The sequence below is a fragment of the Triplophysa dalaica genome, chromosome 16 (assembly GCF_015846415.1).
Source record: "Triplophysa dalaica isolate WHDGS20190420 chromosome 16, ASM1584641v1, whole genome shotgun sequence".
Lineage (NCBI taxonomy): Eukaryota > Metazoa > Chordata > Actinopteri > Cypriniformes > Nemacheilidae > Triplophysa > Triplophysa dalaica.
In genome coordinates, this window is record NC_079557.1 from 3,016,411 (window position 1) to 3,031,516 (window position 15,106).

At 42.1% G+C, this 15,106-nt stretch overlaps 1 protein-coding gene across 4 annotated transcripts; it reads right to left on the reverse strand.

Annotated features, from left to right (window-relative positions):
• Positions 1–76: 76 nt before the first annotated feature.
• si:dkeyp-115e12.6 (centromere protein F) lies at positions 77–15,098 on the reverse strand. Of its 4 annotated transcripts, none has more exons than XM_056769677.1 (16): positions 14,931–15,098; positions 13,781–14,006; positions 13,455–13,651; positions 12,863–12,966; positions 12,473–12,516; positions 12,086–12,344; positions 9,450–9,631; positions 8,790–8,915; positions 8,533–8,661; positions 6,627–6,749; positions 5,744–5,879; positions 3,036–5,350; positions 2,710–2,897; positions 2,390–2,486; positions 1,016–1,871; positions 77–939 (listed from the first exon to the last, which is right to left on the reverse strand). In XM_056769677.1, the coding sequence occupies exons 2-16, from the start codon at positions 13,940–13,942 to the stop codon at positions 812–814; spliced, it is 5,046 nt and encodes a 1,681-aa protein (XP_056625655.1). In that variant the 5' UTR covers positions 13,943–14,006; positions 14,931–15,098; the 3' UTR covers positions 77–811. The 4 variants fall into 4 exon arrangements, with proteins under 4 accessions (XP_056625655.1, XP_056625653.1, XP_056625654.1 ...); XM_056769675.1 differs by having other exon boundaries at positions 12,086–12,347; XM_056769676.1 differs by having other exon boundaries at positions 12,473–12,519.
• Between the last annotated feature and the right edge of the window lie 8 nt (positions 15,099–15,106).

Below are 15,106 nucleotides of genomic sequence, written 5' to 3' on the forward strand. Positions count from 1 at the left end.
AAACTTCAGACCGTTTTGTATACTTCAAATGTACAAATTGAGTGCGGATGAAAAAAACCCAAAACAAATTGGAATATGTATTTCAATAAGTCATTTTAATAAATGTAAACATTCCCAACTGAAAACACTAATCACAGAAAAACAATAGACATACTGAGGAGCATAAAAGACATGACGTCAATGAAATCTATGACATCAAAAACGCAGCCATCCAGCGCTTCTCTAACGCCGCTTTGCAAACTGACAAATAATATAAATACTCCAGTGTGCATTATAAAGCCGTGAGATGACAGAGAGAAAGAGAAACAGGCTTTGACAGTGAATAACCATACAAGGATCGGAAAAAGGCTCAGGTTTGATCCGACTCATACCATACAGACAAACACACACACACACACACACACACACACACACAGTAGTGTCCGTCAATAAATAAAGCTATTCACAAAATTCAAGTCTCATATAAAACAGGCGCTAACACCACCTCTATGCAAAACAAAAATATATTACATCCACATAAGCGAAGCTGAAAACGGCTCCACTACACAAACTAAAACATATGACGGTTCAGATGGAGAAAAGTGCAATGTCTTTCAATCTGAAGTATATGACTCGAGACAGACCGCTCTGTGGTAACGTGGTACCATTGACACTTACATTATGATTAAAGCGGCAGTAACGTTCCTTCAGCATTGAAAGGAAAGAACAGACTAGAGTCTAGAAAATGTGAAATGTTTCTTTAAATGTATCACAAACATATGCTTTGAAATCCAGTATCTATGGGATTAAATAGCATGCTATGCTATGAGAGCTATGGCTCTATGTCTTCATCTTCTTGGGGTTTGGCTTCTTTGAGTGGGAGGGGCATTGCGTCGGTACCAAGAAGCCCCCTGCGCAGGACGTATGGACAAGCTGGCCCGCTGGGGATGTCGGCAAAGCCTATGGAGAGAAAAGATGATATTTCAAACCTTAGCAACATTAAAAAATGCCAAAAATACAATACGTTTAATCTCACCTTTCATAACAACCTCTGGAAGGCCGTATGGTTCATATTCAGTGTCGTCATATGCTGCAGACATGCGATTGCGGTTCTGTCTGATGCGCTCTGCAAGGTGAGCCGGGTCACTCATGGGGAACGCTTTGGACAACAGCAGCTGGTTTGTAACAGTCTGTAGTGTGCGAGAGAGGGGCACAGATTCAGCGGATCCTTCATGACCCTCCTCTTCATCAGTCTCCAGCTGCACAGTATCCGTCTGAGTGCCGGTGTGGACGAGAGAGCGTTTCACTGTCGTGTCACTCAACTCTTCGCTCTCTTCTGTCTGTGTAGACACACTTTGAACTTCTCTGACCTCTGTTCTGTTACCATCTCCATTAATCTTGTCGCTCTCTGCCCTTTGACCCTTAGAAGACTCGCTTGTCTGTGATGCCGAAACCTCCTCAGCGACGTGATGGTTGTTCTGTTTATCCGTTGCCCCTCCGTAGGGATCCCCGTGTTTATCCAAAGCATCGGTTTCCTTGGTTTCCATCTGATTACGTGCAGTGCCTAAGTCAGAATTCTGGGAATCATGGATCTCACGGGACTTTGTGATTGGCTCAGTGTTGATTACTTTGGTCTGATATTCGCTTAAAATGGAAATGTTGATTAAGGCATCTTTCTGGCTGTTTGCTCCGGCGCCAGTCGTGTTGCCGTGAGACACAGGAGACAATAAGGCAATCTGCTGAAGATCTGATAATCCATCTTTATTGTTAGTAGTCGTCGTGTGTGACGTGCAGTCTGGAGGAGTTTCATCTTTGTAATTAACAGAGCTGGCAGCACATTCTTGAGCGTTTTCTTTGATCATCGTTTCATTTTCGTTTTCAGTCAGTAGTACCTGAAAACAAGTATAGAGCACTTCAACGGCATATTCTAATATTTGCAATTTTCACCTCCAACTAAACAACATTTTTCGTATCGATATTCTAAAGGTATAATGTATGAAATTTAGCGCAATCTTGTGGTGAGGTTGTGAACTGCAACTAATGGCTCACTCCAACCCTCCCTTTCGAAGCAATAAGGCGGCCGACACAGCACAAAGATGTCGTCACGTTTACGCTTCTTTGCCGAATGAGATCGTATTTACAAAACGCGCTCTTTAAAGCAGTTTGTCCATTCAGGGCTGCTGTAGAAACAACTCTGGAATTTCATTTAAGGGGAGCCGCGCTATATGTAGATAGAAATATCTCATTCTAAGGTAATAAAAACATAACGCTTCATTATGTAAGAACTTTATACACCTCGGAAGACATAGTTATGTGTATTATATTGCATTCATATCAACAAATCATCTAAAAAAAAATGACACACTGCACCATTAAAGATTGTATTGCATTTTAATTACTAAAACGATACCTCAGCAGCTCCCTGAGCATGTGTAATTTGAGTTTCAGGTAAATTGGTCTGTTCTTTCCCGTCCTCTGATCCACACTGATGTGTCATGTCTGTGGTCCTAAAGCAGCCAGAAGAAACAGAAGCGTCCTGTATAAACATCTCTCATACACAGAATCTATGTTTACCTTCCACAAAACATATCATCGCCAGTCCAGCATGCTCATAATTCACTTTAAGTATCTTGCACTCCGAACGCAATATGAAGAAACGTTATTTACACAACTATATTTCTCACCGCTAATTCATCTCAAACAAATGTCAGTCAAACAGCAGTGTGTTACCTTTTCTGTTGCGTGCACGGTTTGATAGAATTGCAGGGGAGGAATATCTCAAACTCTCTCAGCGTGATGGAGGGAGAACTGCTGTCTACCGTTGCTCCCATGGCAGAGATCTTCCAGAGGTTTAGTTCTTCCGCTTGTGTCCTGTTCTGCTCAGAGAGGTTCTGGATCTGCTCTTGTAGCGTCTGGATCTGAGACGCACAAAAAAGAAGAAAATAAAACAACACGATATTAAAAACAGATCCATTGTTTTATTCCATTGGAACATAAGAGATGAATCATGGACCAGTGACTTGTATCATGGATGTAAATGTATATTTTAAATGTACCTGTTTATGAAGATCATGAACTTCTACTTTTTCATTCGTTGCCTCAATCCCTTTATCCTCAGAGTTGTCATCAGGAACAACAGACTCCTCCAGTCCTGAGGAGGAACCGTCTAGAAAACCTTCTTCATTTAGCTTTTGATTGTTTTGATCTTCTTTAGAGGTCCTGTCAGCACACGTGTCTTTCTCCAACCCTCTCAGTTTTGCTTTCGACTCTTCATTTTCTCGTTTGACAGACAGCAGTTCTTCATTAACCAAACCGAGCGTCTCATTCTGAGTCTTCATCACATTCAATTGATTTTCAGCTTCCTGTAATTCCTTCGTCACCCTTTCCAACTCAGAATCATCTTTTTCTGAAACGGTCTGAACTTGTTTGTCTAGCGGGCGAGAACTAGTCACAGACAATTTTTCAATTTCTTGAGCACTCTCTGTAAACACTTGAGAATGTTCAAGACCTTCCGAATTGTGACTAGAGGATGTAGGACATTCACAGTTCAATTCATGTGGATTGAAAGCTTCAGTTGCTATTTGTATCTTATCAGAAGCATCTGTAGTGGTGGTTTGTTCAATGTTTCGGCTTACAGAGTGTTCAACGGGCAGCTGTAAACTAGAGTCCTTCAAAATCTGTTGTGTATCATCGTTAGACATTTCTTGGTCGCTTATGCTCATGTTGCTTATAACCGAATCACAGCTTAGTTCTCTCGAGATCTCTGTAGAAGGTTCGGGAGGTATGGAGACCTCACCGAAGACGACGTCCTCTCTATCGGCACGTGATTCCTCAAGAAGCGTGATTTTCTTTTGACATTTCTGCAGTTCTTCAGCTTGCCTCTGGAGGGCACACTCTTTGTTATGCAACTCTCTCAGTAGGTTCTCGATGTTCTTGCTCTGGCTTTCAAAAGCGTGGGTCAGGTGATTGGTCTGAGTGTTCACTTGCTTCTGCAGATCTTCCAGCTTTCGCTGAGCTAGTTTTGCATTCTCTGCCTCTTGATCTCTCTCCACCCTCATACGTTCCATCTCTAAAACTACACCGGTAGTGTCGTCCAAGCTTACTGCCAGAGGCTCTTCTATCTCAGTCTTGCCCTCTGTGGTTGTCCCCAAGTTAGTTTGTGCACCAAGATCTACAATAAGCTCCACGGCTCTGGATTTTTGGCAGATCATAGTGTTGTGAAGGTTCACAGAGTCACAGATGGATTCAGGAGAGTCTTTATTGTTAGTGTTAGTGTGGCGATCTAGTTGTAAATAAGCGACGGGGAAATTTTCTTTGGATATATTGTCTTCTAACTGACCGAACCTCCGAAGATTGTCCAGCTCTTCCTGAAGCTGTGCGATCTTCAGTCCCTCCGCTTCTTCTTTTCGGATCTTCTTCCTCTCTTCTTCCCTCTCCTGTTCCCGTTCCTCTCGCTCCTGTTCAAGTTTGCGCTGAAGGTCTTCCAGCTCCTTTCTCATCCTCTCCATCTCTTCCTCCTTTCGCTCCATCTCAGCTAAGACTTCCATCCGCTCGGCGCTCTCGTCTTGCTCCCTCTCCTTCTCATCCTGCCTCTTCTCAGCTTCTCTTTCTAACACGTCAAGATTTTCTCGTAGTTTTGTGACCTCTTTCGTCTCCTGCTCCAGCTGAGCTTCCAGTTTGGCCATGCTGTCTTTGAGCTCCAGAGCTTTGGCGCGTTGCTGCTCTGTCTGAGTGGAATGCTTGCGGCTCAGCTGTTTGAGCTTGGTCCTGGCCTCCGCTTCCGCCCTCCTCTGGGACTCCAGGTCATCCAGACGCTTCTGAAGCTCGTAATTCACATCTTTGAGTTCATCACGGAGCCGAGAGTTCTCTTTCTTCAGATCTTTAAGAGACGCAGTCTCATGTTTTTCTACATTTCCTGTTGTGTCGTGCGTGACGTCTTGTAGATTGCGAGTGATGCCTGATTCACTAATGGACCTTGTGCTGAGGGTTGAGTCAGACATGAACGAGTCTGTGTCCACATCCTCTATACCGGTGTCCTGTTCTGTCAGTGAGATGTCCACATCAGTGTCACTGCGTTTCAGTGAGCAGCTCTGTTGTGCATCAACACCTTTCCCTCTAAACCTGTGTGACTCCTCAGACCCCGAGCTGCCAATGTGCTCAGAATCGATGCCCTCACCTGGCTCTCTGCCTGAGGGGTACTTCATCCTCTCCTCTTCTCTCGTTCGGCCGGTTTGTGGCGCTCTCTTTCTCTGAGTGGAGGGTTGGTAAGGGAGAGAGCGGTCGTGCTGGAAGGAAACGGAGGGAGAGAGACAGTCTCCTGTAGAGCCGAAGTGAGGAACAGACACTGGTTGAGGAGGAACAGCCAGCTGAGCTACAGGAAAGCCACAAATAAACAAAAAATTGGCTCTTTTTTTCAAACATTTTATCAAAGACATATTCAAATGTATGTGTGCATGTTGCGTAGTTGTGCTTAGAGTGTAACCTAAAGCTCATACTTTGTCGACACACAACTACAAACACACAAATACACTAAGCAATCTACTACCAAAATGCTATTTAGTTGTCAACTGGTTTTGTACAGCACCAGAATGTTAATTCTTGTAACCAGTTGGGGACCACTTGTCTCTTAAAAACATCAAAGACATTTTGTGAGGTGCACTGTCTAACTCTGGTCAGCAGGTGGAGACAAAAACAATGAAACACAAGGCGTGCCTACTAAACCGCATACAATTCCCCCTAAGGATAAGATTGTGCACTGTATCACCTTGCAGTTCTTTTATTAGCTTGAGGGCCTCGGCAAGCTCGTCTGTTAACCTTTTCACTTCCTCCTGCAGAGCTTTTTCCTGTTTCTTCACCTGCACCAAAGACACGGTGAGGTTCTCGTTCTCCCTCAGCGCCTCCTACAGGACGAGATGAGAGGTGCATGCAGAGAACAAAGCTTAAGCAGCTTGTCAAACAAGATAATACGCTTGTCATACCAGAGCAGACACAAGCTACATTCCGAACACAGAAATGAACTTTCATGAATTGTAATTAAATCAAAAAGAAGTTTAGTATAAAAGCCAAAAAGAAATGATCGGGGAGAGTCATGTTTGACAAGGACACACACCTAAAATACACAGAACGAAAGAATTTAATAGGACAAAGAGTTTAACTAACACTGTAATATAATCTGATCGGCGTGTATATTATTTCACTGCCCTCAAGCGCTGGTTTCTGTGCTATATTAAGTGCTTTAAACTGCACGGAAAGGTTTCTGCGATTATAATTCATGTCCCTTATGCTGGACATAGACAAAAGATAAAGCGCTTAGACACGAGCCCCGGAGGGAAACCTAAGTCTTAATGAGATAATGGGGCTGCCGGTGAATTCTGCTGAGTCAGTAACGGTATTGTAGTGCTGGGAGCTTGGGCCTATTTGTGTGCCTCTCTTTGACAGCCTCGATCTCATCATAACTACAACTACTAATTGCAGATTCTGGTGAAGCATATAGTGGCGAAAGTCTTTTTGAACATAAAAATGGTTCATAAAGTAAATTAAATGACATCCAAGAGATTCTCTCTTCCTGGTTTAACACTGGTGGTAATAAATGTGTTGGTTGATGGAGTTCGGCTGACGTCTGTATGAGGTATGTGTGTGTGTTGTACCGTGAGTTTGGCCTCTGTTTGAGTCTCTCTCTTCTGACTCTCTTTTAAGTCAGCTTCCGTGTTCTTCAGTTTTCCTTTAACATCCTCTAGATCTCTCTCCAGACCCTGCTTCTGCAAACACACCTGACAGACATACAGGCAGACAGCTGAAGGGTTAGTGGGTGTGCCGGGAGAAAGTCTGAAGAAATCTTCATCAAGATGTTTGAATTGGATATTGAGTCACATCAATCAAACTCATGCAGGATGTCACACGCAAACAGTGTTATATGACCCATGACAAACAAAATAATGCTTGTGAGTGAATTCAAGTCAAGAAATGGTTTATCAGGAAAGTATACATGACGCCATTTCCCGATCAAACGGCTAAAATCTAAAATTGTAACACTGTTTTGAAATGTGGAAACATATCTATTTTGGCCACAGAATGCAAATGCAACATCAGAATCACAAACTTCACATTATAAAACCTCATGTCAGGTCATTTGTATCAGTCTTGTAACACACCAGCTCAGAATGTTTCTGTATACGTATTGATTTCTGTATTGACCTACACTGTATGTTTGTATTACGTTTGTCTTAATTTCAACACACAGCTCTTATCAGCCCAAGAACAAATAACAATTAATATTCTGAGCGAGTGAAATGTACAACGTTGAATGATAAAAAAGAGATTAATAAGACTGCATGGGACGAAAACCGGTTTCAAGGTATACCGAGGTTTGAAAGAGTCAAGGTTTCAAAACCACAAAAAAATTATGCGATACCCTTTCTAAGGTATGAGCTGTGTTTACACAAAAATGCATCAAGTCATGAAATGCCATGTTTGATGTCTTGGCCCAATATATGGGCTTTGATAAAAAAATAATTTTTGAAAGAGTATTACCATTTGAGGGCTTATTTTAAACTGATATATATGTTCTATGAATGTTGGTTCAAAATAAAATGTATTGCCCAGTGGCAAAATTGTTGTTTGTATACGTGGACATTTGAAACTTGTTTTAAAACTGTTTTAATTGCAATACCGTGAAACTGCAATACTTTTGCTAAAGGTTATCATACCCTAATCTCATACCGGCCCATGTCTACTCTGAAACAACCCATGTTTGTTCAGTGATCAAACACTGCAATAGAATTGATTTTTACTCGGTGAAACATGAGATGGAATGTGTGAGGTCAAATCCTTATAACTCCTTCCTGTACTCAATACAAGACATCCTAGCAAAACCATGCTATGAGTTTCAAAAAGAACTGACACCATGACACTGACCTCTGGTCTTGTATCCTCTGAGAGAAAATAAAACAGAAAAAGAGGAATAGAAACATATGAGAAAACACAGAAGCAGCGGGAGAATGAGACGAGAGGGAGTAGAGTTGACATTAGTACATTGACCAGTGGACGAACAAAGTGCAGCTCCCATGAGATTCACAGAAAGAGAGAGAGAGAAAAAACAAACAAACAGTAAATAATCTAATATAAATAAAATGAATAAAGATTTCTAGGCCAGGGAGTAAAGTGGGTGTATCTGCAGTCCTAGCGACACAACTTTAAATCTGTAGGTTGGCAAACTGATCAATCTACAGTACTGTAGCGAAACTATTCAGAGATAAAATGCTACACTTCTAGTATCTAATAAAAACTGCAACTGCACACTCATGCTTCTCTGAAAATAACTTCAAATCTGTTTCATTTCTACTCACTTCTTCATGTGTCAAGTAACCGTGTAATATAGCAAGCACCACTAGCACAGCAGTGGCGATCCGTGATTCCTCTTCAGGGGAAGCCATAATGCGAAGCTCGCCAAAACATCTATTTAGCCCGTCATGTTCACGTGAAGCGCTGAACTTGTATTTTGAATTCCTGCTTCCCCTGGAGAGGAGGCACCGAACACCACTGTAGCACAGGTACCTTATCATGCTGGGCCTGCAGTGTGTTGAGGAGGGTTCTGGCCTGCTGGATCTCCTGGTTGAGTCTGTTGATCTCCTGCTGATGTTGTTTCTCCAAAGCTTGTCTCTCTCTCTGCTGCTCCAACAGCTCCTGAACAACACAAACCACATTCAGCTCTAAAGATTTATTTATGCCGAATTAGAAATGATTGATTGGTTGATTTGCAGTGGGGCTGTAGATTCAACAGCAGGACCGGCAAGTAAACACAAACGTCTCACCCTCTGGTGCTCACGCTCCATGTCTTTCCGGCGCTGTTCTGCATTGCAGCGACTGGATTCTGCATTCTGCCTTTGACACTTCAACTCCTCCTGAAGGTGTTTGACCTTCTGCTCAACAGCGTGGACCTACACATACACATCAAACATTTCACAAACAGACACAAAAAGGTGCTTTACACAAACCTACCCATCAATATAGCAAAAAAAAATGATACTCAAATGTGGGTAGACAAATCATGATGAAAGAACTTGAAATTAAAGGAATAGTTCACCCCAAAATAAAAATGATGTCATTATTTACTTGTCATTTTGAACCTGTATGACTTCTGCATAACACAAAAGAAGATATTGGTAAGAGAAAACTGTTGGACCCAATTGACTTCTATTGTATGCAGACAAAAGTCAATGGGGACCGGCGGTATTCTTTTACCAACATTTTTCAAAACATCTTTTCATTCTTTTGTGTTGTGCAAAAGAAAGAAATCCATACAGGTTTGGAATGACTTGAGGATGACAGAAGTTTCATTTGGGTGTGAACTATCCCTTTATTGTCAAGCTGCAGGTTTGCATGCTTATATGTGAGAATCAACCGATTCTTTTCCTCTGGTTTTGAGACATGAATGTGGCTGAAACACAACAGTGGTGTATTTGTGTGCTGACCCGGTCAGTCTCCTCTGTGATGCGGGTCTGTGCGCGGGTCAGCTGGTCTTGGGTGCGTGTCAGACTCTGTTCTTTAGTGTTGATATCTCTTTGAGCTTGAGCCAGACGAGAGTCCACGTCCTTCAAACGCTCAGACTCCAGCAGTGCCTCACGCTGCAGCTCTGATACACGCACGCGCAGAGCTAACAGAGAGAGATAATCAATTATTTACATTATGACATGACATTTCCCAAGAGTTTACTGTAAAGTGAAAATCCACCTGTTCCTTAACGTTAGCCAATCACAGCTGAGTCAAACATACAGTAGCACAAACAGCTCATTTTGTTCCAGGGGCCAATGTGTAAAATGGAAGAATTCTCTGAACCGTTTTTAATACAAGGAACTGTTGTGAGTGTACTTGAGGAAAATAAACCGTCATAAACGTGTGGACTATGATCATTTTAAATGACTGCTGAATCATCGGACACAGTGGCTGTTTAGTGAAGTCGCCAGAAGGGAATTTACATTCCAGTGAAGTTTACATTCCCAAGCAGGAAGCCATCTGAAGGACTGTGTTTAAACTGAGAATCAGTTCTGCCATGTAGAGCTGTAGAGATCCGTCACGATCAGCTGTGTGAATAAAGACCAACCCCGATGACTCAACAAAACAATGGAGATCATTCTTAGCGTTCACACAAACTCATTCACACTCATCCCTCGGTCTTGAATGCACGTACACACCCACTGAGAATCGGTCTAGCTGGCAGCGCACAAAACAAAAGCATCTAATTCTGGCAAGAGAAAAAATATTTATTTGTGTCTCGACTGCGCTCATTCTCTCTCTTCATCCCTTCTGCACGACCTGATCCTCTCCTGCCAACTGCACAAATCTGAACTTGAGTATAGAAGAGAAATGACACGTTTAAATGCATTCTTTAAAGATCACATGAACGACAGCTGCTAATCCTCCAAGAATCATCAGAAATGAGGTTGAGCAATCACGTACAACTTTACACAATATTACAAATCATCAGGTTTCTAACAAGACACGCATGCATATGTGGTCATATCAGTTTTGGTCAACAATGCTGTTTTTTTAAAGGTATACGTTTTTTCTGCTGGTTGTGATGTCATATTAGCACACAGCATTCTACATTTAAGTTTTATGATATCAGCCCTCAAAACAGTAAACAGTCCTAATATGAAAAAATAATAATGAGATACCAGTATCGGTCAAAGTCTCTATGCCAAGCATGTCAAATGTTTAGTTACGTAAATCAATCCCTGTGGGAAACTGATATTGTATTACAGCATGATTACAAAAAACACACCTACAAAAATCAAAAGCATGCATCTCGCAAATTCAAATCCTGAGATCATATTGTTTGTGAAGGGGTGGGTTCTGTGCGATCTTCAATGGGATTTGTATTACTGGAAACCTGACAGTTTCATCCACTAATAATCAGCCTGCTTATGTAAATAAACCTGATATCTCATAAATAAACATAATTCTGTTCCTATGGTTAAATGGCAAACACATGCACACGGTAGGAAAGCTAAATCTGCCTTGCTTTTGCTTAAACTACTTTAATCTCATACTCTACATACAGCTTCTAATATCAAATCTAGTTCTGTACCCACGTTCAGCGGACTGCTGTAGACATCTCCAACCTCATTCACATGCAAACACTACACAAATCTGCCCGCGCCACTGATGGGGTAGACCAGCATTCTCTCATCGACTCTCATAGCTACGGAGCAAACAACGACTTTGGACCAAATGAGGGTTTCATTTATGACTATTAAACAAACCACAGACAGGTTAATACCCTGGATTTAGGAGAAACCATTTTACTCTGACTAATTTATCTATTATGCCACAGTAGAACAAAAGTAAGAATCTGGGATGTTACGCAGGTTTTCGAATTGATTAACGGCAAGAATTTCCGCAACGTAAACATGATCCTTAGAAACAAACACTATATCTTAAAGTTGCTGTGTGTAATTAGAGGATCTATTGACATAAATGCAATATGCATAACTATGTCATCAGGGGTGTGTAAAGACCATAATAATGAAGTGGTATGTTTTATAACCTCAGACTGTCTATGTACGTACACCGTGGGTCTCCTTACATCAAACAATTTTAAGATACTATCTCCTTCAGCAAAGAAGCAAAAACGCGAAAACATCTTAATTCTTTGTCAGCCACCGTAGTGGTTTGAAAGAGTGTTCCAGTCAGCTGTTGGTTGCAATTCGCAACCTATCCACTAGATGCCACTAAATTTCATACACTGAACCTTTTAACACAACTAGAAATGCCTTTGAAAAAGCATTTAACTTTTATAACACATTTTTGAGGAAAAGAAAGAGGGAAGCGATGCAATGTAGGATAAAAAAACTAAGTGTAAACTAAGTGTTAACTAATGTGTAAACTAATGTGTAAACAAAGCTAATGAATATTCATTTTATTTACTTAAACATTGCTACTTATAGCAGTCACATCCCTGTGGCCTTGCTTACATCATCCGAATGGTTGTTTCATAGACAGATTAAAAAAAAATTGATATTATGATAAAAAGCTATCTGCCACAACCTTGGTTTTTGGTCAAAAGTGAATTCACTCCGTCAACCCAAATATTGTGTGGAGAGCTCACCATCAATCTCGTTCCTCAAAGCCTCTTCTATCCCCGAGTCATTGCTCTTGATGACATCACCGGATGAAACACAAGGAGCTGGTCGTCCTTTGGGAGTGGACCGCAAATCATCCCGTTCCCATGGAAACATGGAGGAGGGGGTGGATGCCTCCGACTGGCGGGTGTGACGCCGAATAGGTGGGGATTTCTGTGGTTGCTGTGGAAACGCAGAGGAAGCCCCGCCCGCCACAGGCTTGGGGATTTCTCCAAACTGCAGCTGCTGCTACAAGAGGAAACGAGACGAGTTTAACAAGTGACCGAAAGGAAACTCATTTATAAACAATGATCCTCAATAAGAAAGGCGACAGGTTTCTGCTCTTGAAAGCTTTTTGTGCGCGGATGACTTACTCTGACATGCTGCGCTTTCCCATCACCCTCTGCTCTGAAACCACCTGCTGAGTTCAAACAGGTAACAAAACAGTCAAACTACAATGACGTACGGATAGTTCTATAACCATCCCACACGCCGACACCAACACCACGCAAAATGAACATGTACACACAGTCTAGGCACCGCCAATAAAACACAGATCAGAAAGACAAACAATGTAATAGCACATTGTACTATGCAATCAGCCCAAAGGGACCTTTAAAAAGTCACAAAACACTCTTTCCCTTAGTTTATCAGAGGAAGTTTTGTAATCTCTAAAGAAGGACATTGTGAGGACAGGCCGACAGAGAGAAAACCAATGAGCAAGAGTCAAGGAAAACAAATAGAGGTAGAGCGAAGGATGGTACCGCTGTTGTCCCAGGGAGAGCTCATGTTCCAACAAGGTGTGGAAAACAACATTGAATCCCCAGAGCCATTTCCCTTCTGCAGCTTTTCTAGCTCTGCTTCAAGCCTACACAGAAAGAGAGAGAGAGAGTTATGGGTCTGCTCCAGTTGTCTGTGGCCGGCTTCTTCAGGCCAAAGTTGAAAGGGATTCTTCACCCAAAAATAAAAATTCTGTCATCGTTTGCTCACCTTTGAGTTGTTCCAAATCTGTTAAAATGTTTTTTTCTGATGAACAGAGAAAGATATTTGGAAGAATGCTTGTAACCAGATAGTTTTTGCCCCCCATTGACTTCCATAGTCGGGAAAATTACTGTTGAACACAAGAAGATATTTTGAAAATTGCTGGACAGCAAACAATTCTGGGGCATTTTTTTCATACTATTGTAGTCAGTGGAGGGCAAAGTCTGTCTGGTTATAAACATTCTTCCCAATATCTTTCTCTATGTTCATCAGAACACAGAAATGTATGCAGATTTGGTACAACCGAAGGTGACAAATTTTCAATTTTTGTGCGAAGTATCCCTTTAACGTGTACAGAGACCATGTGCACCTCACCGTTTGATCTCCTGCGTGAGGTTTTGTGTCAAGATTTTGGAAGACTCCAGTTGGCCCTCCAGCGAGTGCACTTGTCCCGTTTTGACCTGTAAATCATGTGCCAGCCGTTCCCTGACCCGCACCTCCGCCTGCGCTGCCTCCCGCACACCTCCCAACTCCCTCTGGACAGCATTCAGATCCACACGCACCTCTTCATGCTGACGGAGAGAGATGGATAAAAGGGTGATGACTTGAGAACGACAATGTAACAAAGAGACAGACAAGCCACAGGGAATGACTAAACACCCCGTTTGTGATTAAATCCATTGTCAGATCACCATCACTACCTTCTGTTTCTGTTTGTGCAGCGCTGCCTCCGAGTTGTCCAGCTGGAGTTGTCTCTGTTGTCTTTCCTTTGTCAACTTTTCGTTTTGAGCCTGAAGCTGTTTCACCTTCTGCAGGACGTGACCCGTCAGACCGACGGTCCAGTCCTCACCGGGCCAACTCATCGCTGCGGACGGTTACAGATGGATGCTTCAAAGACTTTGGTGCATGCTGGTCATTTTCCAAAATCTGAAAGTGAGGAAACATGAGTTTGCATCAGCTCTTAATACTTGGCATGAGTCGCGATCCCGTGTTGTGCCTCAAGGAAGAAGCTTTCAGCTGTCTGTACTCGTTTCAGACCAGAAATATCAGTTCATGTATTTATAACATTCACTGATGACAAAAGGAAAGATGATTCGGTTTATACGCATCTTTAAAGGGAAAACCACAGTGTTTGTGTGGGTGTGTGTCAAGTGTTCATGGAAACCCTCTTTAGGGACGTGTACTGCAAAACATAAATTAAGAGAGACTCAATTTCATTGATCAAATACAGGTTGGGAAAGACTAACTTTAAAGAGACACAAACACACTAAGTGAAAGTGTGTGTGTTTGAGCATAATTCAGCCTGCTAGTTTAGCTAAACAAACCTAGCAACAGCAGTGAGGAATGAGGAAAATCCAGCCCATGAATCTCGCTGAACTGTGAAGATTCAGGTTAGGTGTCGTTATCATTAACATTACAAAGCATCAAAGATGGAGCTTCACATGCAGCTGACAACACCGTCTCACTACACGTATCATTACACACGTTTATAAACAGACGTACCTAATGTTTGCTCATATGTGTATTTATACGTGAGATTTTAACTGAGTGAAGTTAAGAATCCTACTATGGTGCCGCATTAACGCCTAAATATAAACGAGGAAGCGTGATTGGTCGCTGACGAAATGGAGGTTATAAATATTTATTAGATAGACGCTCGCCATAGTAGGTTCGTAATCCAGCTGGCGGGCGGGTAAGAAATAAAACACAGTTTGCAGGATGCTGGAAAAATCACAGTAAAAATGTTTATTTATATAATGTATCGACAACCTTTTAAAAACAGATAAAAGTCCTGTCAGATAAAGCGCGAGGAGATTTTTCTGTGAGGTGAATCAACGCGGCATCACTTACGTTACCGGGAAGTTTGAAGCACCGCGATCCTGACGTTAAACTCCGTTCGTGTAGATGTTAAACAAATAAAACGAATTCCGGTTTTTTTGCGCCCAAATCGTTTGACCGTTTAACGTTCGTTAATTTAAACAGTCAAAACCGAGCGCACGCGGCCACCGTCTCGTGCCCCTTCACTC

Excerpts from the sequence above, each read along its gene's own strand:
- si:dkeyp-115e12.6 (XM_056769674.1), bottom strand. The coding sequence starts at position 13,942 with ATGAGTTGGCCCGGTGAGGACTGGACCGTCGGTCTGACGGGTCACGTC. Across the intron at positions 6,750-8,532 it reads TGCAGGCCCAGCATGATAAG|GTGTGTTTGCAGAAGCAGGG; the intron begins GTACCTGTGCTA and ends TATGTCTGTCAG. Across the intron at positions 2,487-2,709 it reads CCGTGCACGCAACAGAAAAG|GACCACAGACATGACACATC; the intron begins GTAACACACTGC and ends TGGCTGCTTTAG.